The following is a 26,044-nucleotide window of genomic DNA, read 5'->3' on the forward strand; positions in this document are numbered from 1 at the left end:
AACAGGAAGCCCACTGCTTTGTTTTGTTAAAAAAAATTCTATATTTTCCTTTTTTTGGGGGTAGAGAAAGTATGCATTTGGTAATCCTTAGTACATTGGTTGATACTGATCAAATCTGAGAGCTCTATAAATGTACATTTGGGTATTTTGAACTAGGATTCCTAAATCAAATTTAATTGCAATGTTCTATCCAGTAAGACATCAACTTTAAATCTGTATGCAGAGAGTCAACTAAATTACCCTTGAAATTATTAATCTTTTCTTTCACTCTACAAAAATTCAGTGATTTTATAGTTGCAAATACATTGGTCATTTCCCAATAGTTTTGAGTCTAAACTTTGGATAAATAGGGCTTTAATGTTTTAAATCCAATATCCTTGTAAACTCCTACCCTAGTATAAACCAAAGGTGGCTTTTCTAATTCTTATTCCCTTCCTCCATCTCTCCTCTTCCATGTTTGTTTCCCCTCTACCCCCAAGGTTGAAAGGGCAAGGGACACTCATAGTCTATCCTACTGCTGATCAAAATGTAAACCTGGACATTCATGCTAAAATTAGCACAGCAGAGATACCTGACTGCTTATTCCACTGCAGCTCAACTCTCCTGAGCTGAAGGAATCTCTAATTAATCAGTCAATAAACATTTGTTAAGAACCTATTACTATGTGTTAGACACTACGCTAAGCATCGGGGATACAAAAGAAGCAAAAGACAGTTCCTGTCCTTAAGGAGCTTACAATCTAACGGGGAGGCAAATGCAAAGGAATATATACAAAGCAAGCTATAAATAAGATAAACTGGAAATAAGTAAAAGAGGGGATGTATTGGAATTAAGAGGGGTTAGGGAAGGCTTCCTGTGGAAGGTGGGATTTTAGTTAGGAGCTGAAGGAAGCCAGGGAGGTCAGCACTCCCAGAGGGGGAAGGAAAGTATTCTACGTATGGGGGAATAACCAGAGAAAATGCCCAGAGCTGAAAGGTGGAGTGTCTTGTTTGTGGAACAGCCAAGAGGCCAGAGTCACTGAATAGAAGAGTATATGTTGGGGAATAAGGTGTAAGAAGATGGTAACTTAGGAGCAGGCTAGGTTACAAAGGGCTTTGAATTTCACACACAACATTTTGTATTTGATCCTAGAACTAACAGGAAACCACTTGAGTTTATTATGTAGGGTGTGTGTGTATGTGTTTATGGCATGAACAGACCACCATTTTAGAAAAATAACTTAGTAGCTAAATGGATTGGAGTGAGGAGAGTGCTGGGCAGGCAGACCTACCACCAAGCTATAGTAGTAATCAAGGCTTGAGACAATGAGGGCCTGACTAGAGTGTGTCCCTGTTGGCTGGGGGGGGGGGGATGAGAGATATTGCAAAAAAAATCAGAAAGCCTTCGCAACAGCTTAACACCTTAGATATGGCAGGGGCAGGGATGGGGTGGTGGTGGAGAGGAGAGAGTGAGACATAGTGGTGAAACCAGGATGACTCCTAGGTTTCAAGCATGAGGGACTGTGAGGATAGTGTTACCCTCTGCAGTAATAGGGAAGGTAGGACAGGGAGAGAGGTTAAAAGGAAGGATAACAAGCGCTGGTTTTGGACATACTGATTTTAAGATGTTTAATAAATAACCAGTTCAAGATGTCTCAAAGACAGCTGAAGATGCAAGACTGGAGGTTAGCAGAGAAATTGGGATAGGAAAGGTAGATTTGACAATCATCAACATAGAAATGGTAATTAAAATCTTGGGGATTGATGAGATCACCAAGTGACATGGTATCACTTGGGATAAGGGAGAAGAGAAGGGAAGAGAGCCCAGAACCAAACCCTGAGGCACACCTACAGTTAGAAATCATGACTGCAGGAGGATTCAAAAGGGAGAGAGAGAAGGAGCAGTCAGATAGGTAGGAGGAAAACCTGGAGAGAACAGTGTCCTTAAAACCTAGAGAAAAGAGAGTATCAAGGTGGAGCTAGTGATTAACAGGCTAGTGTCACAAGCTGCAGGGAAGTCAAGGAGAAGGAGAATTGAGAAAAGGCCACTGGCAACCAAGAGAGTCTTTCCTGTAGCAAGGATTACAGGAACACACCATCATACCTGGCATTTCCATTTATTTCTTACTACAAGGATCCAGAGTATCACAAAATTCCATTGGCCTTATCCCATACCATTGATCCTTACTCCTTAGTAGATTACCTTAACGAGTTGTTATGACCATAAAATGTCATCATTTGGTGGCCAACTTTCTGGTGAAGAGGCAGACTAGACCTCAAACTAATTAGGCACACTCTCCAAAGGAGTTTGACATTGAAGTGTATGCAAGGAGGTGCAGTGAAAGACAGCACCTCCTGGAAAAGTATTCAGTTCTGGCTCTATTTCATTCTGGTGGCCTAGAACAGAGTATTTTGTCCCTAGAAGACTCAAGGTAAGTTCAACGTGCCTTACCTAACAAGTTTCCTGACTTTTCATAAGATTAGACAAGAATGGACCTCAAATGGACCCTTTACAGCCTGGCTCCAACCTATCTTTCTAACGTCATCATACATTAACTTCTTTCTGTACTCTGCCACCCAGTCTAACTGACTTTTCTGTTCCCCACTCATAGCACTTAGACTCTCTTTTTCTTGTCCCTCTGCATTGGATACTCTGCCTTGTTTCCCCTCTCTTCCCACTCATTACTATAATGCCCTCCCTCCTTACCTCTGCCTCACTGAAAATCTCTTCCTTACAGTCCAAGTACCACATTCTACATAAAGCCTTCCCTGCTTCCTCCCAAACTGCCAGTGCCCATTCTAATTGCCTGTGTTTATTTTTTATTTATTCTGCACATATTTACACATGTACACATTATTGTTTCAGATAGAACATAAATTGGAGAATAGTTTATTCATTTATTGTCTTTGTATGCCCAGTACCTAGAACAATGTCTAGAACACAATAGGTACTTTTCAAAACTTATTGACTTAATTCTCACCATATTGTAATTTTGCATTTTCTTTTAATATTTCTTTAATTCAAGAAATACTTTCAGAAGAGAACTCTTCTAGAGATCAAAACAGAATGTTTCCACAAGTTACTTTAAAATAAATCTAGCTATTTATGTGGTGTCATTATGGGACTGCTTAGAGAAAAAATAAGAAATTGCCTCGTATTGAAACACCTGTAGATTTTAGAATGCTGCTTTCAATATTATATAAGTTCCAAAAGACATGTGGATTTGAAAGCCTGTTTTCAATCACCATTCACCAAAAGAACCATTTTATTCCTCTGTATCTTAGAGAATCTAGTATTACGTAATTGGAGAAGAAATTGGAGGTCTTAAAGACTCACAAGCATACTGAGAGATGAGACTTGAGTATCACTGAACTGAAATTCTCAGGAGAGTAATTAATTTTTTCTGTTCCTCTCTGGATAGCTAAGACAATAAGATTTTCTGTTCACTGGAACAGAGGCAAAATCTGGGTGTTTTTTTTTTTTGCTGGCAGATAGATATACACATTAAAGGGAAGAATATGGACCTACAGCTTTGAACGTAATGTTCTTACTTTCTACTCTTCACTTTTGTTCTAGCCCAACTTCATTTGCATCCAATCAAAGAGGATCTCCAAAGTGGTGAACTTCACTGCCCCAGCTTCCACATAGCTCAAGTGAGGTTTATTTTGGGAAAGTACCTCAGACAGGTTTTGAGGATAAAGGATCACAGCCAGGAATACAACAAGAGTTAAAGATTAAATCCTAAATCAGATAGGTGTCTTTTAAATCAGACTTAAAATCATCACCAGGCCCTGTCAGCTAAAAGATTAGACTGAATCTGGTGGTGGGGAATTCTGCTGGCATTTGTTAGCTCTCCCTAGCCAGGTGTGGTGCCTCAGTTATGTACTTATCTTACCTCTGTTTATACGCTAAAACAAAAAGCCGCCTCAGTCGGGGAGAAACTTTCTAGACTCCACACCTTAAACTGATTGTGTGGATCTGTTGAAAGTAAGCTAATCTGGCTTCCCTTTAAGGGGAGGTAGGGAGGCCAATCGCAGTATTATCCATGGTTTGATGTTGAGTCTTTAGGAGGGGAATTTCCATTGCCCTGTGGGGATGTCTTTCTGATAATATTAATTATGAAAAGCTGAGTCGTAAAGAAGTAGCTTTTTATATGCATTGTAACCTTTTAAACCTTATCTTAGATGAAATTATTTTTATTGCATTTTAAGGTTTAATAGGATTCCAAGTCTGAATCTTGGGATTTACCTGATCTATGCCTTTCCCAGAACAGATAGAAACCCAGAGTCCTGCAGATGAAAAGAGAGCAGTTTCACAATCAGGACACCATTTGGAGATATCCACTTTTCACCCCCCAGGTGACACAATACCCAGGAGAAAGAGAGATTTGGGGCCTAGAAGGAATCTGTGTGACAGATTAGCAGAAGCTATCAGCAGCTCTGAAGCTCTGGGAAGAATGAGTTGCCCTGGATGTACACATTCCCTATGTGTGCGCCTTCTGACCTGTGCCCCATTACATTCCCTGGCCACATGCATTACCTTCATGTATATTCCTTGGTTACATGCATTCTCACAGGAGATGCCTTTCCCCACTGTCATATGGGCAACCTTGCTATAGTCTCTTGTCACTTTGTTATGCTCTTTCATAGGAACATAGATCTAGAGCAGGATGGTACCTCAGAGACCAATGACTCCAACTCCTTTGTTTTATAGATGAGGAAACTAAGGTTAAGTAATTTGCCTGAGGTCACACAGCTAGTAAGTGTCTGAACCAAAATTTGAACCCAGGTCTTCTTGACTTCATATCCATTACCAGGGTGCCTCTCAAAGCAACTGCTCGAGGGAAACTTTGATTCAACACCAATTGTTTTGAACCAATGTCTCCTTTTTATTGGTAAAAGTAAACATTGGTTTATTTACTTTTACTATCATTTTCTCCAGAGGCAGGGATACAGTACTACTCTAATATTTCATTACAACATGGAGATTGACTCTGGGTTCTCATTTTACAGGTGAGGAAACTAAGGCCCTGAGAAGTATCTTACCTAAAGGTCACAAACTATGACTTTGAGTGTGTACTGATTATAAATCAGTTTATTGAATGTGGAGGAGCTTTTCTGGGGGTGCAATTGTGTGTGTGTGTGTATGTGTATGTGTGTGTGTGTGTGTGTGTGTGCATGTGTGTCTGTGCAAGTGAGTGTGTGATCAGTGGCCCAGGTTCTGTATTTGTGCTTCCTGTGCCTTGGGTTAACAAGAATGATATAGGCCTTGTTGAAAGACTCACTATTTTTCCTACTACAGAGCTCATCAGGTCCTAGAGCTCCTTTGGCCCAGAGTCTGAATCTTCACTGTTTACTATCTTATAGCCTTTTAACAGACTTCCTTAGCCTCCTTCCCATTTGAGTCTTCCAAAAGTTGCTTTTGTAAGGCCAGAAGCAATTTCTTCACTCTCTTGTTAAGTGTTGCACGGATTGGATACATATTCTTGTATACCTTTCCTCAGCCACTGTCACACTTCACATTTTATTTCAATATCTCTCATATTTATTAATAATATCTAGCACTTATATAGCATTTTAAGGTTTGCAAAATACTTTATATTATCTCATTTGACACTTTATAGCAATCCTACAAAGTAGTAGCTATTATCCTCATTTTACAGATGATGGAACTGAGGCTGGGAGAAGATCAGTAACTGGCTCAGTGTCCCACAGCTAATAAGTATCTGAGGCAGGACTCAAATTGAGGTCTTTTTTGAATCGAACTCCAGGACTCTAACTATGCGGCTGCTGCATACTAATGTAGTGTTCCCTCCTTTTCAGTTATAATGATGTTTCTAAGGTCCCTTTCAACAGTAAATCTGACCTTATTATCCTAATTGATCATAAAGATTTGAATATTTAATTAACATTAACTTGAATATTTAATAACATTAACAACTAAATATATTGATGACATTAAATTCTTCATGGTTGAATCACCATTTTTCCTACCCTATCCCAACGCAGGCCATGTTGCATTACTGTAGTAGCTTACTATTCATTAGTTATGTGACCTTAGGTAAGATAACCCTTAGGGTCTGTAGTGGAAGATGGACCAGATGACCTCAATGGTCCCTTCTAGATCTTTGATCCTGTGAGCTAGGTGCTTAACCCCTTTCCAGTTTGGTAGAATCTACTTGGACTCCATAGGAATTGTCTTTGAGAAACCAGGCACTTCTATGTCATGATGAAGCATCAGGGGTGGTTTTTATCAATGTCCTCAGAAAAATGAGAGTAAATGTAAGTTTTTGTTTAAGGTTAGACTAGATTTAAAATTTGAAAGTAATTAGTTAAATTAACTAAGAAATTAATTTAAAGTAATAATTAAAATTTTGAAAATAAGTAATTATTCATAGCTAGGTGGTTCAGTGGATAGAGTGCCTGTACTGGAGTCAGTAAGACTCATCTTCCTAAGTTCAAATCTGGCCTCAGACACTTACTAGCTGTGTGACCCTGGGGCAAGTCACTTAACCCCATATGTCTCATGTTTGCTCATTTATAAAATGAAACAGAGACGGAAATAGCAAACCACTTCAATATCTTTGCCAAGAAAACCCCAAATGGGGTCACAAAGACTCGGACAGGACTGAAAACAACTGAACAACAATAATTATTCAGTATTTGACAATGCTATTACAAAACATAGTTTGAATATAACTGCCTGGAGCTTAAAAGATCTCAGTAGTGCTTTACAGACTTAAACTTATTGCTAAGTAGAATATATGATCTCCATAAAAGTAAGTACACAGAATTATCCTTATCTCATAGGTGGAAAAAATGACAGCATGCTACCTGTTCCATGCTATACAGTAAAAACCACGAAAGCTTGGAAATGAAATGTTCCTGATGTTAATTGAGTTTAGGAATTGTCCACTTATCTGAGATAGTTGGTAGAGGTTCTGGTATCATGGTGATATGATGAGGCTGAGAACATTAATTCTATTTGCTCCTCAATCAAGAGAAAACTCAGTTTTACTGCCACAGGTTTCACTGCTAGTCCCTTCACTTTCTCAAATTGTCTTGCAAATCTGTGCAAGAAGACTGGCTTGGATGGCTAGTGATGTCCTTTTTGTATGTTTTGTATAAAGCACATTTTAATTTTTACAAAATTTAGTATAAACTCATTTTCCAGGCACCAAAATGAATGTGCTTTCTTCCCCTTATTTATTACCATATCATTTAAAATTTCAGTATACTTTTTACAGGAATGACCCACATGACAGGAACTTACATGACTTAAGAGCAACTATTCTTGCAATCACTAACTCTTTCTGTAAGTTCCTCAGTTCCTGCATTTTGTATTTGTTTTTGTATTTTTATTATTTATATATTTTATTATTCTTTCTTGAATACCAATGAGAAATTTCAGGAACCAAAGCCTTTATTTTTGTTCTATATGTAAGTGTAGATGGTACAAATGGACAGATGTTGGGTCTAGAGTTGAATGGGAAGAGGAGGGTGAGCCAGATTGTCTTCTGGAAATTGCAAAGATCCTTTAATGACCCTAAGGTTCCAATGAAAGCAAAGGCCCATCTTTTTAATAACATTCTACCCATATTTCTATATGGCAGCAAGACATAGAACACAGCTATCTTTCAAAGAATTAAAAATAGCACATAGAGATCCACAGAGAGGTGTGTGGTAGGTATGAACAGTCTGCAACATATAACCAATAAGGAATACTGAAGACTAGAGGTAAAAGATGCCATCAAGGAATTCCCTTCTTTCCCTACTTAACTACCTACCTCAACTTACCACAAAGCCAAAATAAATAACAACTAATACACTTAGCAGATCTGTGATCTTTTTTTTTTATTAGGCAATGGGGTTAAGTGATTTGCCCAGGGTCACACAGCTAAATAACTGTTATGTGCTGAGACCAGATTTGAACTTAGGTCCTCCTGAATCCAAGGCCAGTGCTGTATCCACTGTGCCACCTCGCTGCCCCTAGATCTGTGATCTTAATTAGGGAGGCACTTTCTTCGTTAGATTGCAATCCACTAATGCCTTCTCATTGTTTTTTTTTCTGTTTCAAAAATGCTTTTTCAAAGATGTTCACAGAGCAGAGGTGTTAAGCATGGCTACAGCCCAAAACAGACCGAAATGTAACTGGTAAATGATTTAACAAAATGAATTAAAATGCAATAAAACGTAATGTTACTATGTGGTTTCTAAGTCAATACGCAACCTGGAGAGATCATTAGCTACAGCTCAGTGGCCTGTTTCTATTTGAGTTTGATGATATGCCTCTATAAAGGACATAACCCAGTGGGGCTCCAGGATTTCCTCTCAGCCTTTTTTTTTTTGGAGGGGGTAGCAGTGTAGTATTTTGAGCTTTGCTCATTTCAATCAACAAGCATTTATTTAGCACCTACTATGTGGTTAGAGGCAATGTGGTATAATGGATAGAGAACTAGCTTTAAACCAGTAAAACTTGGATTCAGGTCTTGCTTCTCTTATACTGGGTGTGTGATCCTGACCAAATTACTCAGTCTCTCAGTACTCTAGAGCTAGGCCAAAGCTTTTATATGGAAGATCTCTCCCTCTCTCTCTCTCTCTCATCTATCTATACACATATCTATGTATACATATACACATCTAGATAGATATGGATATATGCATATCTATCTAGATAGATATGGATATGTATATATCCATATCTAGAGAGATACATACATATCTAGGTAGATATGTATATATATTTGTGTGTGGGTATATGTGTGTGTGTGTGTGTGTGTGTGTGTGTGTGTATATATATATATATATATATATACACACACGTACATATACTCACACAGACCATATCAGACACTGAAACCAATAAATTTAAAAAATATTAGAGCAGCTAGGTGGCCCAGTGGATAGTGCACCGGCCCTGGATCCAGGAGGACCTGAGTTCAAAGCCAGCCTCAGATACATAACACTTAACTAGCTGTGTGACCCTGGGCAAGTCACTTAACCCCATTGCCTAACCAAAAAAAGAAAACTATTAGTTAGCTGTGGCAAATGCAGTAGATTTTCAGTATTTGAATATCGGCGTTTGAATCCTGATCCCACAACCTACTACTTTTGTGTGATCTTGTGCATGCCACTTAATTTTTTTGATTTTGTTTTCTCTCATGTAAGACGAAGTTTATAAAGATGACCTCTAATGTTCCTTTCACCTCTAAATCTCTCTGATCCTATGATCCAACCTCTAGTTCTTAAGAACCCGAAGCCAATTAATGAACAAGTATTTATTCAGAACTTATCATGTGCCAGGGTTTGGCTTGGAGATACAGATACAACAAATGAAACAATCCCTACTGACAAGAAGTTTACAGACTAAGAGGGTAGACATACATACTATCTGATCAGGATCAGGAAAGGCTTTCCTTAGACAATGGAAGCTTGAGACTCCTCTGTAAGAAAAGGATTCTATGAGATAGGCTTGAGAGTCCCTTCCTGGCACAGAATAGCCACAGCAAATTCATAGACTGAATGTCTAGTGTTAGGAACAGAGATGACTAGCATGGCTGCAGTGGTGAGTATGGGAGGGAGGTAATGTCCAAAGAGGTTAGATAGGTTGAGTTAAAAGCTAAACAAAGGTAGTACAGTGGATGGAGCATTGGACTTTGACTCATGCCTCGGACATATCCTAATTGTATGACCTGAGCAAGTCTAATAAACTGTAAGGCGCCGTTTTCTCATATGTAAAATAGCACTTAAACTCACAGGGTTTTGGTGGGGATCACGAGTTAACATACATAAAGCTAGGGCACTGGAATTTGAGTTGGATGAGATCTGCACTTAAAATATCTAATGTTCAGGTCGGGTAAGTGCAGAAATAGGAATGATGAGTTTTTGAATTAGTGGAGATGGCAACAGAGACGGTGGGGTGGGGGTGGGGAGCTGGCTGCTTGCCTCTGCTGGAGATGGGGGATAAAGAGTTCCGTGAATCATTAAAAAACAAAAACAAAAACAAAACAACTCAGCTCAGTCCTAGGATGGGCAAGATCATCTGATCAAACAAACTTCCTGTGGCCGGTCAGCAGACGCCACCACCTTCCTCCAGAGTTAGGGACAGGGATGACCAGGGTGGAAAGCAACATTATCATTTTCTTACACAGAAATTGTGCATGTGATAGGAGGTGGGGGCGTGACAGGGTAATGAGGCAACTATAAATAAATGTTCCTTCTCGAGGACGTTTTTTGCCCCTTTCCTTCCAGGAACACAGCTGCACAACTGCCTCCCATATGTGGCAGCTGTAGCTCCCACGTGGCAAAACCAGACAGCGCTGCAACTTCTGCCTCAGCTGGGAAAGGGCGGGGAGGGAGGGGCGGGACTTGCCTGATGAGACCCCGCCCTCCCCGCTTACTAAGCGGTCCGTGAGCTACCGGGCTGTCTCCTTGCTCAGCCAATGGCGACCAACCAGGGGCGGGGCTTGCAACTCGGTCCTCCACCGCCTGGGGGCGCGAACGGCTTCCCCGGCGACGAGAGCTCATTGGTGGCCGCGGGCGAAGGGGCGGGAAGAGGGTGCACGCCAGGGGTGGGGAGCTGGGCTTCCTCCCGTCCACAAGCCAGGGTGGAAGGGAAGCGCGAGGTACCTGGGGAGAAGGAGGAGGAGGTCGAGGTCGAGGTGTGTGACTCCCGGCGGCCTCGGGCAAGGACTGGACGCGAACCGCAGCCTCGGGCGGGCAGGCGGGCAGGCGGGCAGGCGTACGAGGCAGTGGGCGCCGGTAAGGACCGTTGGCTCGGCGGGGAGACGAGCGCTAGACTCGGACGGTCGCTTCCCCGGACGCGCGCGCGTAAACGCAGGTGTCCAGGGGGCGAAGGGAGGGGCGCCCCCGGGGGCGCGGCATCCCCGCCCTCCTCCCTCGGAGAGTCCCGGGCGGGGCGGGGGCAGCTCGGCTGTTGGGCCGAGGAGAGCATCCCCCTTCTCCCACCTTCAACTCCTCGTCCTCTTCCTCCTTGCTCATCGCACCCCGTGCCAAGCTGGGTCATACGGGGCACCCCAACCTTTTACTCATAGAGCTTTGGGAACCCCAAACAGCATCCCCAAACCAAACCCTTAATCTTGATTTGAGCCAACGGAGCCCGAAGGGTTGAATGAATCGCCCGAAGTCACGGGGAGCCCAAGGTCTCCCTTTCCTCTATTTGGGTGGCATCTTCTGGCTGCCACGGGGTGGTACTTAAGAGAACTCGTTTAACCCTGGGCTTGCGGCCAGCTCCCAGGCTGAAGTTCACTTTGTGTGTCTGCATCTTGTTGCTAAGGAAGGAGGTAGGAAAAAGGGTTATGTGTGTATGTGTGTGGGGTGGGGGGCGTGCTGCTGCTGCGTTTGGCAGGTGTTTGTTGTGTGTGAAGTTGGAATTTTCCTTAAGGCTCACCTGGTAAATTGCTGTGACTAATTTAAAAGGGAAGTCTGTCTCAAAATTGGATTTCACGTTTCAGTTCACATAAGCTACTGACATTACATTCTGTCCCCAGGTTTATCTAAGTGGTTGAAAATCTGACCTTAGATACCAGATCTGGTTGCAGTGTCTGGTTGGCATCTGTGACTTTTTTTTTTTTTACAGTTTGAAGTTGGTTTCTTATAGATGTGCCTCTGTTTTTTTCAATCGCTTTTATCCATTCTCTAAAAATGTGACTTTTTTACAATTTGAAATTATTTTCTCATAGATGTGCCTTTGTTTTTTTTAATGCCTTCACCCACTCTCTTTATAAAAACGAATGCTTTATTTCTTGTAGTTTAGTATCATCTCCTAAATGACAATTCTTGTTGTTTACTGTACAAGTAAAGGAAATAATGTGATATATTTTATACTGCTACTGAACCAGGTGCACTCAGCTTTATACTTTTGGTGTTCTTTAAATGTAATTCACAATTCTATTATCTCTATCTTCTGTATCAGGGAAATATATTAGTGGCTTATTTTAATGCTTCTCACCAATAAACTGCAAAACTAAGCAGTACTCAAATTACTGTCAAGCAATCAATATCACTTCTTTTCTTACACATTTTAGCAATTCGATTTATAAGGTTATAGTATTGGAGGTGGAAGAAATTCAGAAATCTAGACCAGCCCTTCATTTTATTTTTTAATTAAAAGGTTTTTGATTTCTAATTTAACATGAATGAGCATAAACAGTTCAATGAAGAACAGAAAACAACATTGTATTTGAAACTAACCTGTTACATGCTTTAAAGTGTATATTAAATTTAACATAGTAGTAACAAAACTGCCCAACTTCTCTGTCCTCTTTTGAACTTCATTCTACTCTCTTCTATGTATTTTTAAAAAATGTTTCATTGATGCATTTTTTTTTTAACTTCACCCTTATTACTTGCTAGCTCTCTCTCCCCACCCAAATACATCTTTCCTTATGACTAATAAGCACTATATACACACAAAAGAAACAAATGTACTGGCCATCCCTGTAAGTAAATATATCTCTTCCTGAACCTCTAGTCCTTCATCTCAATGGCAAGTGGGCCTTATCAGTCTTCTTAATTTCTTATTGGTCATTACATTGATTAGAGTAAGTCTTTTGAGTGTTCTTTTTTCTTGTGGCTAGTGCCTTTTTTTATACCAAGGAAGACTGAGGCCTAGGTTTGTCATTATTCAGTCACATCATCTGTTTTCTTGGCAAAGATACTGGAGTGGTTTGCCATTTCCTTCTCCAGCTCAGGTAACAGGGTTAAGTGACTTGCCCAGGGTTATACAACTAGTTAATAGCTAGTTAAGTGTCTGAGGCTGGATGTGAACTCTAGAAGATGAGTACTCTTGATTTCAGCCCAGTGCTTTATACACTGGGCCACCTAACTGCCCTGAGGCCCAAGTAAGAATACGGGCGGGCTGTTTGACTCCTAATCAGTACTTCTCAGTAAATCATTTCTTTCATCTTCATACTCCTTGTTAGGGAAAAAGGACATGGAACTTGTGGTTTCATTCTTGAATGAGGTGAATCTAGGTCTGAACCTTTTCATTTTATTATCTAAGGGATTTGCCTAGGGCATTTGGACGTTCACACAGTGGAATGTCAGAGGTAGTGGGCATTGTTTTGAGGCCTGATCTTCCTGGTTCCAAAAAGCAGACTCTATCCACTTTAACACACTGCCTCTCAGATGCCACTGGTACCACACTGTAACTCATCAACTAGGACTTTTTTTCTGGACCAGGGAAGCTTTTTTTTTTTAAAATACCTGACTATGGTTATGAATACCCCCAAGGCTAAGATTAAGTGCTTGTTACTAGTTCTCTTTAAATTGAGTGTGTATGTGAAAGATTAATGTTTTCTTAACTGATTAAAATGCAGCATTGTTCAGAAATTGTTGAAGCTATTTAAAATATATTTCAAGGAGAAAGATTGGATATATTTGTACACTTAAAATTTTGAATGTAACTTGTAACTGAATTGTCATTTAGTTGGTTCAGTTGTGTCCAACTCTTTGTGACCCCTTTTTGGGGTTTTCTCAGCAGAGATACTGGAGTGGTTTTCCATTTCCTTCTCCAACTCATTTTTGCAGATGAGGAAACAAGGCATATGGGGTTAAATGACTTGCCCAGGATCACACAGCTGTTAAATGTCTGAGGCCAAATTTGAACTTTGGTCTTCCTGACTCCAGGCCCTGTACTCTATCCACTGGACCACCTAGCCAAAGCAAATGTTGTTTAGTCATTTCAGTCATGTCCCCCTCTTTGTGACTCCATTCAGGGTTTTCTTGGCAAAGATATTGTGAGTGTCTGAGGTTGGATTTGAACTCATCTTCCCGACTTCAGCCTTGGCACTCTGGCTGCTGTGCCACCTATATCTGTAATTGATTGTATATTTTTAAATTATGGAAGTATTAAAGGGGGAAATGCAAATGAAAAAATTTCAGTTAAGATTGAGGCAGCAATGTGGATAGAATACTGGAAGTGCTTAGGGAAGACCTAAGTTCAAGTCTAATCTCAAATACCTCCTAGCTTTGTGACCCAGGTAAATCACTTTCTCTCTCTGCCTCAGGTAACTCATCAATAAAGTGGGGATAATAAATCATGGGAAGAATGGTATGGTTGTTATAGGGATTAGATGAGAAAATATCTATAAAGCTCTTTGCAAACTTTAAAGGGCTATATAAATGCCATCAACCATTAAATGCAGAAGAGGAGGAATTGGGTTAACTGTAGTAATCTTCTAGTGGTAAAAGGTTGTATGTTCCATAGTCAATAATCATTGTACAATTTCCTGTGGAGTTTTCCTAAATAATGCTAGGTAACGGGGCAGTTAGGTGGCGCAGTGGATAGAGCACTGGCCCTGGATTCAGGAGGACCTGAGTTCAAAGCCGGCCTCAGACACATAACACTTACTAGCTGTGTGACCCTGGGCAAGTCATTTAACCCCACTGCCTAGCCAAAAATAATAATAATAATAATAGGTAAGTCTTTCTAGTGAGTGGTAAACTCTAGCATTCTCCCAAAATATTCATCCCCTCCTTATCTGGGTTATTGGGCTTCAAAACGTTTTGTTATTTTTTTCATCTAGTCACTTTTTTTCCCCTTCCCCAGCTTTTTCACTTAAATTATAATTGTCACTATTAGCTGTTAGAAGAGATGTATTTCTACATTATTATAGTTCTTAAAGTTTCCTGGAGGGAGGTCCAAGAAGCAAGATACCCCCCTCTAGCTCTGTACGGTTCAGAATTCACTATTATAACCAAAATGTTTTGGACTTGGTTTAAAGGACTTGAGCTGAGAATCAGGAGACCTGGTTCTGCCATCATTTATCTGCTTGAGTCATCATGGAGTAAGTGGCTTATTATTTGGGGGTCTTAATTTCCTTATCTCTAACATAAGGGGATTGGATTTGTCTTTCAGAACATTTTTAGGTTTAAAGTTCTTTTATTCTGTGATGTTTCTCCAGATGCTTCTGATAGTATTTTAACTTTAAAAATATTTTCCGGATAGAGATATCCATATACTTACATTATTATACTACTGCTGCAGTTTACTAAAATCCAACCCTTTCCACTTTTCTTCTTAAGCCTATTTAAAGCAAAGATCTTGATAATATTCTTTCTCACTAAGACAGCCATTACTCCCATTATATTTGAGGTCATTTCTGAGCGAAGTGTTTTTAAGTTTCATTTGAGTTAGCTCTATGTGTTGGTGTGAAAAGGTTATATGTAAATGAATATTGAATCAGCTTCTAACTGATTGTGGTTACAAGTTCTGCAAGGGTTTTTAGTGTCAGGATAGGTTAGTCAAAGAATTCATACATACTTTCATTGCTTGAAGCTATATGACAGGACAAAAATAAATTTTGCAAGAAAGGTAAATCTTTGGTCAGAAACAATAATGTTCCAACCTGATTTAGTAGAATAGTTCTAAAAATAAAGTTCAAATTCCCAAAGCACCATCCTTCCTACTCCTCTTTGCAACAAAAAATACTGTAATGTAAAAATACTTTGCAACAAAAATAACTTGCTCCGCTTATGTTTTATAAACAATTTGCCAATGTTAAGATGAATAGAAGATACATACTAAATGCAAGTATGAGTACTGATTGTTGGAAAGCTGCATTCCACAGCATTTTATCAGAGTTGTCTATTTAATCTAGTCATGTATACTAGGTAAAATAATCATTTGAGATGAAGATATTAGTGCTTCATTTGTACATAAAATTGTGCTTTTTGGTGTCTAGTTCATGTAAGCAGAACATCTTGTTCTCCCCTTCTCCACAACCCCTTCCTATTTATCATGAATTTGTCCTTGAAATCTTGCTTTAAGACTTTTTCCTTGGGCCTTTATTCACCTCTTCCCTTCCCCCTCCCTCCCCTTTTGTGGCACATATGGATAATTTTAGCAGTAATTTGAGTTTAGAAATTTACTTTAGAAATTCACTTTTCAAATTGAATTGTAGGATTGAAGGAGGAGAAAGAAGAAAAGTTAAGCAGGCAGTAACCTTAGGGAAGGGGGGTGTTTTTCTTATCTGGGCTTTAAAAAAATCTAATTACCAGGTACCACTTTCTTACTATATTAGATCAGGCTATGGCTGATTCTGTTTCAGTATATTCTAGCAATACTGGAAAAGCAGGGAATCTTGCATTTAGTTTTATATTCCCCTTTCCAGATGAGAGCAGATGGCTATATTACTATTCACATCCTAGGCAACTAATGTACTTACCCTAATCCTTAACTCACCTTCAAAAAGAATTCTTTAAATCCATGGGTCTTTTGAGTAATTTCCAGCTCTCTTTTTCTCATTTCCTTATTCCTTTTTTTTTTAACTTGTTAGTAATTTTAATATCTGCTAGTTTTCATTTCCCTCTCCTTTGCCCTTAAATACACTTTGTGTCATCTGGGAGGGCAAAGACAGCATTTTATTCATTGTGAGATTAGTCATCATTCCTCCTTTATAGTGCAGAACACTGAATATCAAAATCGACCATCCCCAACTAGCCATAATATTGGCTTCTCCTCTCAATTGTTCTACTTGTCAAGTCAGCAATTTGTGATTATACAGAATATAGTCTATTATTTGGGATGCCCAATTACTGTCCATCTTTGCTTTTGGATCTTCTTTCTTTGAATTTGTTTCAGCTGTGGAGCTGGAAGGAAGACTGACTTTTCAGAGCTCCACTGATGATTGCTCTGAATTAATAATTCAGCCCCAGCCTCCCCAAGACCTTGTTTATGAAATGCCTGCTCTGGGCAAGGTGCTAGTCGTGCTTGGAACTAAAACTACAGAGAGGGAAAGTGGCATGGTATCTGTCATTGAGGAACTTATATTCTGTGTCAGGGGAGGCGATGCCACTTCTATGTGGTGTATAGGCATAAGTCTGATAGAAGATAAAGAATAGATTCTAACAGCTTTCTAACTAAATTTAAGGAGAGAGAAAGGATCACTTTCATCTTGGATTATCAAGAAAGGCTTTATGGAAAAAGCAGTGCTTAAATTGGACCTTGAAGAAAGAGAAGAGGCCTTTTGATTCAGCCCCTGAAAATACAGAGAAGTTAAGTGACCTCCCCAAGGACACACAGGATGTGGCAGAAATGTGAACTTTGACTTCAGAGCCTGCATTCTTTACACTGTACAGATTGTGAAGGTCTCTAAATGCCAGTTTAGGTATTTTCTCAAGGTAGCAAGTAGCTGAAATTTTTTTTGAGATATTAGGAAGATTAATTTGGCAGTTTCATGAAGGAAACATTGGAAGAAGGGAGACTAGGAGGTACTCAGTGAGCTGTGATGAGGTGGCAGTATGAAGGGGAGGTGAGTGGATGAATTAAAGAGGCACTCTGGAGGTTGACTTGGCAACTGATTGGTTAGGCAGAGTGGGTTTAGTAAAGAATCAAAGATGACTCCTATATTTAATCTGGGTGATTAGGAGGATTGTGGTGTCATTAAAAGCAGTGCTGAAGACTATGCAGGTTTTTTGGGAGGAGAAAAATTTCATTTTTCAACATTTTGAATTTGACTTACTGGTGGAGTGTCATTCTGATGTCCAGGAGGTATTGTTTATAATGAACTGGAGCTTAGAGGTTAAGGGCTGGATGTTGAATATTGGACTTTGGCATTACTTTCATGGAATCTTTTGAGCTGTGGGAATAGGTGAAATGGTAAAGAGAAAAGGTATAGAAAGAAAAGGTCAGAACTGAGGGATTAGGAATTGTGATGAAAATTCATTTTTTTATGATGAAAAAGTTAGATGGTTTATGGTGTGCAAAACAACTGGATAACCTTAATATTCCCTCTAGCCATATGTGACAGTTCAGATTAGAACATACAGATCTAACAATGTAAAAACAAACACTTTAGTAACTAATTAAAATTGTCACTGCTTAATAAATGTTTACCATCAATTTGTCATTCTAGAATAAGTTAGTAACTTTTGCTTCAAAATGTTCATTTAACATCAAAAGTTACCTAGGCTGGTAGTTTGATTGGAAAAAATTGTTTTAAAGTCTTTATACATTAGAAATGTTTTCTGTTTTTCAGTAACTCCTCAAAATTGACTTAACATTGCTTGAATGTCTGATATGATTTCAATATTTGTCTTAGAGGCATAATAATATAACATTCTTATTTTTGGGTGCAATCCACCTACCTACTTATATGTTACATGTAATATAATAGATTAGAGGGTAAACGATCTAAATTTTGAAATCTACTAATTTATCATATTGTAAGGTTTGTACGTCTAAGATATTTATATCTCTGTATTATCAAAGGGAATCACTTAATTGTTTCAGGTGTATATAACTTTGCTTTCTAACTAGATTGTAAATTCCTCAAGGATAGAGACCCCTTTTATCCAATATTTGTTTATTTCTCTGACACTTACTAGCTATGTGACCCTGGGCAAGTCACTTAAACCCTGTTTGCCTCAGTTTCCTTGTCTATAGAATGGACTGGAGAAGAAAATGGCAAATCACTCTAGTATCTTTACTGAGAACCCCAAATTGGGGTATCAGAGTCAGACAGAAAGAAGTGAACAACATTTATTTCTCACTGCACTAAGCACAAAATCCTTACTTTATAAATGTTTATTAATTTGGGTATTTTAAAAAGCTGATACCTGCATTATTTTAAAGAGAGTAGTACTGAAGAATGTTGTCTTTCAATAGAATTGCAGGTGTATGAAGTAAAAGAGGTTAAGAATATGATTTTTACCAATGAAGAATGTGGTTCATTTGGATGAGAACCAGGTGAATTCTTTTTTGGTTAAATGACTTGCCCAAGTCACACAGCTAGTAAGTGTTAAGTGTCTGAGTCTGGATTTGAATTCTGGTCCTCCTGACTCCAAGGCCAGAGCTCTATTCACTGTACCACCCAGCTGCCCCTGACAGGTGAATTCATTAAAGTTGACTGTTATTTACTACCTGTGTAACTTGGGCAAGCCGCTTGCCATTTTTGGGTCTTAGTTTTTCTCTTATTTGTAAAATGAGGGAGTTGAACTAGCAGGGGTGAGGAACCTGTGGCCTTCTGGGTCTTTGAGTGTAGCCTTTTGACTGACTCCAAGTGTTACAGAACAAATCCTTTTCTTAAGGGGATTTGTTTTGTGAAGTTTGGATTCAGTCAAAGGGCCTCACTTGAGGACCTAGAGGGCCAGGTATGGCCTTGACGCTGACGGTTCCCCACCCCTGAACTAAATAATCGATATCTAAGTTTCCTTCCACCTCTAAATCTGATTCTGCAACTACTATTGCCTCATTGAATTCGGTGGTACGGATCAGGTGTCCATAATTAAGAAAATGCCTCCATATTTTAGCAGGACTTTGGAAATCTGCTTGGCCTGTTAAAGAGGAAGGTTAGTACTATCATAGATTGCATTATAGAGAAGAACAGATATGAACCCATTAGCAAAGCTCTATAGATTTCCTACAAACCCACTCTTCTCAGTAACAGTCAGCTTTTCAAAAGAACAAAATGGAAAATAGATAATGGGAATACCTGGCTGATTTTTCAGGTAAGTTCAGTTCCATCTTGGTTAATGATTTGCATTAGTTATTTTCTTGTTATATTTTCTGATTGGTTTCTGCCACTCATTCTCTTGATATATCTTTTCCTCCTTTTCCTGATTTATTGTCCTTTGTAGCAGTTTCCATGATGGAATGTTATTATTTCTCATTATAATATTTTAATATAATGTAACTTGAATAAATCAGATCTAGTTTAGCAAGAAGTCACATAGCCTTGGATAAATAACTTAAAAAATAAAATCCAAAGTGCTAGGATAGACTATATTTTATGTTCAATGCAGTCCTTTAAAGTCCAAATTTGTGACTTTTTTCCATGATTGGTGCTTTGAGTACATAAAACGTTTTTTAAAAACAATTACTAGGGCTTCTTTTCTAGCTCACCTTTTAGGGCAACTTTCTAGAATCATGCACATTAGTTTCACTTTTCTTAATCAAGTGTTCATTAATTGCTTAGTTGCTAAATACTGTGTTTAGCCAGGGATACAAAGACCAAAGTGGGAAAGGGTTCCTTGCCCTGGGGGTGGGGTGGGTGGGAATAACCATTTATATAGGGCCCACTGCGCCAGGCATTTTGTGATGAGTGTTTTACGATATTATCTCATTTAATCCTCATAAACAACCCTGGGAGGTAGGTGTCATCGTTATCCTCATTTTACAGCTGAGAAAACTGAGGCAAACAGTAGTTAGGAGACTTACCCAGGGTCAAATAGCTAGTAAAATTCCTGAGGCAGGATTTGAACTTGTGTGGTCCTGACTCCAGGCCCAGCATTCTTTCCACTAGACTGCTTGCTGCCTCTGGTAGCTTTACATCAGGAGAAGATAAGTACATACATAGGTATATATGAAATAGATTAAAATATAATTTTTAAGATAAGGCACTAGCAGCTCTGGAAGATCAGAAAAGGCTTCTTCATGTAAGGTGGCAATCTGTAGCCTTGAAGAAAAGGCAGGATTCTAAGAGGCAGAGTACATTCTAGATGTGGGACAACCTATGACAAAGTCATGGATATTTTATTACAAATGATGTGTATCAATTATAGCAAATTCCAGGATCATACTAATATTGGAAAGGTTAGAATACTGTCTTTCAGAATATGCAAAATTAGTATTTTGAATCACAGAATTATCCTATTGTCGTTTCCATCCTGTTTTATTCCTTTTAAAAATTGAGCCAGCATGACAAAAGCTTCTGATGTTGATTATTATTTTTTGTGGAATAAATTACAGGTTATACCTAACATGATGAAAGAAAATAATCAATCTAAAAGCCAATAGAATGAAAGAATATTTGCTGAAGAAAAATATGAGCTAAATTTTTTAAAAATACCAATTCATTTGTTTGAATTAGAATCTTAAAAACACATGAAGTAGGAAAGGCCCTCCTATTTTCTTCTAAAAATAAAACAATTCCATACAAGTCTTTAGCATAATAGTAAAATAAACAGGGGCCATCACTATCTTTTTATCCCCAAGGCCTGTCACATTGCTTTACAAAGATCATGCTCTCAATAAATGTTATTAAATTTGAATTTTGGTAGTGTCACTTTTTTTTAATCTTGTTTTTCCTACCGTTATAGCTTACCAGTTGAGGCAGTGTAGTCAGACTTGACCACTTTCTCCAGAGGAAGGAAGGAGGAGGATGTAGTATGTAGGTAGAAAGAGCCAGTTGTGACTGGTGAATCTGTATGTGTAGCCACTAAACTTGAACTGAATTCTTTCAGCCCATATGTGCCTTTTTATCTGACTTTTCATTACTGTATCCTTATCTAGTGTATTCAAAGGAACCTGGGGTCTGTTTATTGAAGATTGGTATGTATGCGTGTACATGTACACACACACACATGTTTATTTTATTTTATTTTTTTGTGAGGCAGTTGGGGTTAAGTGACTTAACCCAGAATCACACAGCTAGTAAGTGTTATGTTTAGGCCACATTTGAACTCGGGTCCTCCTGACTGCAGGGCCAGTGAGCCCACTGAGCCACCTAGCTTCCATTTTTTTCTTTTTCTTTTTTTCTTTTTTTTTTTTTTTGGTATATTTTTAAAAAGACTCTTTTTTCCCCCACTTCTTCAATATAAAATATTGTAAGCCTCACTGTTGTTCTGGGGTCATTCAGATTAGTTTGCAGTTCTGGCAGAGTTGGTCAACTCCTGGTTGTTGCACCTCATATGTACAGTGTGACATTTCCCAGATTAGGACAGAGTGGACTCTGGGACGTGTCCTTGATGTTTTGATACCAAATTATAATTAGTTAAGTTCTCTGTAATCATAAGTATTTCAGCTTGTGTAAATTCAGAATTCAAATGATATACTAGTGAGGGAAATTTAATAAAATAGGATCTATCCCAGGTCATCTCTTTGCAGCTGCCTGTATTGTTGGGAAAATGGGATTTAATCACTTTGTTTAGTGATAGAGGGGAGAAGAACCAATAGGCAAGAGTGGGAAAATCTTTGCTGATTGTCTTCTTGAAGAGGGTTCATTAGAGTATATGGATCTTTACATATAAGAAATAGTGAAAATGAACAATAAATATGATCTACAATGAATTGGATTAAACTATTGAAGCTGAGAAATATAACTAAAAAAATTAGATGGCAGAATTGGGGTTCAGAAAGATCTGGTCAGGCTGGAATGATCAATTTAGGGCAAATTTAAAGTCTTGCTCTTGGATTCAGAGTAACTTCATAAATACAGGATAGGGGAGATGTGGTGTAGTTATTAATTAGATGGAGTACTGGCTTTGGAGTCAGAAGACCTATTTTAAAAATCCCATCTTTTTCACTAGCTGAGTTATCTTGAGCAAGTTACTTAGCTTCTCTAGGCCTCAGTTTCCTCATTTGTAAAATAAGGGGATTGGATTTGATAGCTGGCTTCTTTGCTGGGCTTTAATTGATGGAGGCCAGTTCTCTTGCAGTTGAGTTTCTGGATTAGAACAATATGAGACAATCATTTAGCAATTAACAAAAATAAGAGATTTAATTAACCATAGCAGAAGAAGCATTTTCAAGAAAGGTGTATCATTGTAGATACTAGGAATTGATTCAACTGAGTGAAGCTTCTTGGCTTGTGTTACCAATTGTGATCCATTAATCCAGCATCTGAGAACCCATAGAACTATTCACATCTGCTTTGGGCTCAGAAGATAAAGCAGTGATGTCTGAGCCTTTAATCCCCTGAGCCAACCTAGTCTAAGGAAGGTCTTGATACCTTTTAAGGAAAAACTAGCCTAATTTGAATGGGGGGAGGGGATAAATTTTGCTCCTACTACTTTGCTCCTCCTCTAAAGGCTAAAAAGGATCAATAAAGAACCTTTTCAGCTCTAAATATATGATCCTGAATACTATGTGTCTAGAAAGCAGTTCATGTGAGAGAAGACCTTGGGGTTTTAGCAGCCTTAAGGCTCAATATGACTTAAGTGTGATGGGACAGCCGGGACAGCCAAAACAGCCAATAAAAGCTTAGACTACATTAATAGAGATAGAATCTCCCAAGACAAAACTATATTCTGAGCATGGGTGGGGGAGTGGGAGTGGGGTTGGAGAGGGAGGTGGTGGTGTGCATGTAAAGGTGTACAAACTTGTATGTGTGTCTGAAAGGGTTGCATAGATTTCTTTATTTTGTTGCTCTTTAAGATAGAAGAAAAATTTGTAAATAGCACATTATTTATAATAAAATGGGTGCTGCTTTAAAAAATATTGAATGTCCATTCTCCATGACTTTGTATTACTATTTTTGTAATGATTTTAGTGATTTAGATTTGTAGTGATTGTAGTGATTTAATCAAGCTATGTATTATATTCTTTTGAAAATTTTAGTGACACAATTTTAGTCAGCTGAGTGTTTCCTTTTCCTTTTTGATCACCTGGCATAGAATGGTCTCCCTTCTGGCCTCAGTTTGTGGGCCCCCTTCTCTTAGAGGAAGCTTTCCCTGATTCCCCCTAATTGTTAGTGCCCTCTCATTTAAATGTCTAGTAGTTATTGTATTCCACCCTGTCCTCCCAGAATAACTAGCCCCTTGTTGGTAGGAATTTTTTTTTCTTTGTACCTTGCATATAATAGCTGCTTAATAAATGCCCTTTCAAATGAATTAAAAATCAAGTGGTAAAATAGGACAGTGTTTGGAAAGCTAAGTTATGTTACATTGTGATTAAAAGCAAATATATTAATCTTCTGGCTGTCCAGTTTATTTTGTTTGGCCTTTTTTTTTTTAAAGTGAGGCATTTGGTGTTAAGTGACTTACCCAGAGTCACACAGCTAGGATGTATTATGTGTCTGAGGCCGGATTTGAACTCAGGTTCTCCTGACTCCAGGGCTGGTTCTCTATCCACTGCGCCACCTAGCTGCCTCTGTCCAGTTTATTTTGGACAAAATTCTCCTTAAGCCACTTTCAGAGAACATGCTTTTGTGCCAAGTGACAGCATAATTCAGTCATTCATGAAATTAAAAGAGCTTTAACAAGATTTGACCTTTTTCTACTTTGACCATTTTAGAAATATTAATCACTGTATAATTATTCCAAATCCTAACATTTTATTCTTTGTGAACTAAAAGGAATCGACTCTAAGATAACACTATACTACTTTATTCTCCCTTGCTAGGTATTATTCAAATTAGGGATTAATTTTTTGGTTTGAATTAATGTTTTTTGAATGTCTAAATAGGATTAGAAACTGGCTCTCTTAGGGACAAAATTTCTTCCACCCCCAAAAATGTGACCTGTTTTGCTGATACACTATGTATCTGTCTCAAAGTTACCTGATGACGGTGATCAGAAGTGATTTTTTTTTTCATTTGAAATATCATTGTGTCTCCCATGGAACCTTTTTTAAAGTTAGCATTTAAATAACAGTAAGTTTTGCAAACATTATCTCAATTGATCCTCTCAGCAACCTTGGAAGAGATAGATGCTGTTATTATCCGCATTATGCAGATGAGGAAACATGAATCTGAAGTTAAATGACTTGCCTAAAGTTACGCATCTAGAGACTGAGACCATATTTGAACTGGCCTCTTCCTAACTCCAAGTCCAATATTCTATCCACTGCATCATCTAGTTGCCTCTAACGTAATTGTAGGTAATTTTTCACTTAAGCAATAAGGTATATTTTTACATTACAAATTGTCATAGATTTAGAGCTAGAAGGAAATTTACAAGCTTTCTAGTCCAACCTCCCTCATTTTAAAGATGAGGTAATTAATTAAGGCCTAGAGAGATTAATTTTTTTTTGATGAAATGCTTTACGAATTTGTGTGTCATCCTTGTGCAGGGGCCATACTAATCTTCGCTGTATCATTCCAATTTTAGTATATATGTTGCCGAAGCAAGCACAAGGTTAGATATCTTGTCCAAGGTTAGACAGGTAACAGAAGGAGTTTTTGAATCTAGATTTTTTTTTTATTCCAAACGAAGAACTCTCTGTGCTTACCGACACCATTCCTTCCTGCCTCTAGAACCTTGCCCTTTTCCTCTTTCACTCATAACATTTCTAATATCTCCTTTACACCTGCCTGTAAACGTACTTTGCTCTTCCCTGCCTTAAAAAAAGTTAGACATCTAAGTGGTGTAGTAGATAAGACTGCCAGACCTGGAGTCAAAAAGACTGAACTAAGTTCAAATATGACCTCACCAGCTGTGTGACTCTGGGCAAATGACTTAAACTTAAATAAAGTTTCCTTATCTATAAAATGGAGCTAGTAATAAAATCTACCTTCCAGGGTTGTAAGAATCAAATGACATAACATTTGTAAAGTGCCTGACACATCACAGTGTTAGCACTTAATAAATGTTTATTCTCTCCCCTCCTTCCCTTTTTTCTTGATTGTTTTACCCCATCAAGCTGCTGTCCTGTATTTCATTCTTTTCACTGAAATCCATAGTCTAAGCCCAGTTCCTTTATATCCTTTCCACTCATTCACCTCTTAACCCTGTGCAATTTGGATTTAGTCCCTAGCACTTACTTTCACTATTTTGTAATAATGTATTTGAGACTTGTTCTGATGTTTCATTGTGCCTCAAGGTATGATGTTGAGGTCTCCAAAACTATGCCAGCAACCTCTAGCAGATTCTACCAACCTGCAGTGGCTTTGAGAATTGTATGTGTGTGGAGGGCCTACCTAGACCAACAAAATCAGAGATCTTGAGGCAAACTTGAGCTTTAATCTTAAAGCTGAAACTGATAGATTGGTTTTGTTTTATAAAAATCATTTCTTAACATAGTTTAATAAGTTAGTTTTCTAAACATTATAATTTTTTTTTTAAGTGTATGTCTTTCCCTGGCAGAGTCAGCATTGCGCAATGTAAAGAGTATTGGAGTGAGTCAGGAGATACTTGAGTCCTGTGACTGACCAAACCTAGGTTTCTTATGTAGCAAATCACTACTGCTCTGAACCTTTTTTTCTCATCTATAAAATGAAGATTTTGGATAGATGGACACTGATTTACCTTTCTACCCTAAAATTATATTAGTTGAAGTGTTTGAGTACTCTGAGATGACTGACTCCCATACTTTGGGCACTTTTGAGAGGTATCTAGGAAAACAACTTATTATTTGCTGATGAAATGGTAGTAATTCATGAAAC

At 38.5% G+C, this 26,044-nt stretch overlaps 2 protein-coding genes and 1 non-coding gene across 6 annotated transcripts in view; 1 reads left to right on the forward strand and 2 right to left on the reverse strand.

Annotated features, from left to right (window-relative positions):
* Nucleotides 1-11,174, reverse strand: part of LOC144457091 (uncharacterized) — a 140,010-nt gene extending 128,836 nt beyond the window's left edge. For 2 of the 3 annotated variants that reach the window (XM_078154033.1, XM_078154035.1), the window contains exon 1: nucleotides 10,608-11,174. In XM_078154033.1, coding sequence (XP_078010159.1) covers nucleotides 10,608-11,004 — 397 coding nt within the window. In that variant the 5' untranslated portion in view covers nucleotides 11,005-11,174. The remainder of the gene's footprint in view (nucleotides 1-10,607) is intronic. The other variant, XM_078154040.1, reaches the window with a different exon arrangement.
* Nucleotides 10,651-26,044, forward strand: part of FAM3C (FAM3 metabolism regulating signaling molecule C) — a 59,063-nt gene continuing 43,669 nt past the window's right edge. The window contains exon 1 of one of the 2 annotated variants that reach the window (XM_020966354.2): nucleotides 10,651-10,739. The gene's annotated coding sequence lies outside the window, so the exon portion shown is untranslated. Of the gene's footprint in view, nucleotides 10,740-11,174; nucleotides 11,282-26,044 lie in introns of those variants that run through there. The other variant, XM_020966355.2, reaches the window with a different exon arrangement.
* On the reverse strand, nucleotides 24,688-24,794 carry LOC144455274 (U6 spliceosomal RNA). Its single transcript, XR_013483997.1, has one exon. It is a non-coding gene; the product is annotated as a U6 spliceosomal RNA (small nuclear RNA).

Source organism: Phascolarctos cinereus, unplaced genomic scaffold (genome assembly GCF_003287225.1).
Source record: "Phascolarctos cinereus isolate Bilbo 61053 unplaced genomic scaffold, phaCin_HiC Scaffold_1;HRSCAF=81, whole genome shotgun sequence".
NCBI classification, from domain to species: Eukaryota; Metazoa; Chordata; class Mammalia; order Diprotodontia; family Phascolarctidae; genus Phascolarctos; species Phascolarctos cinereus.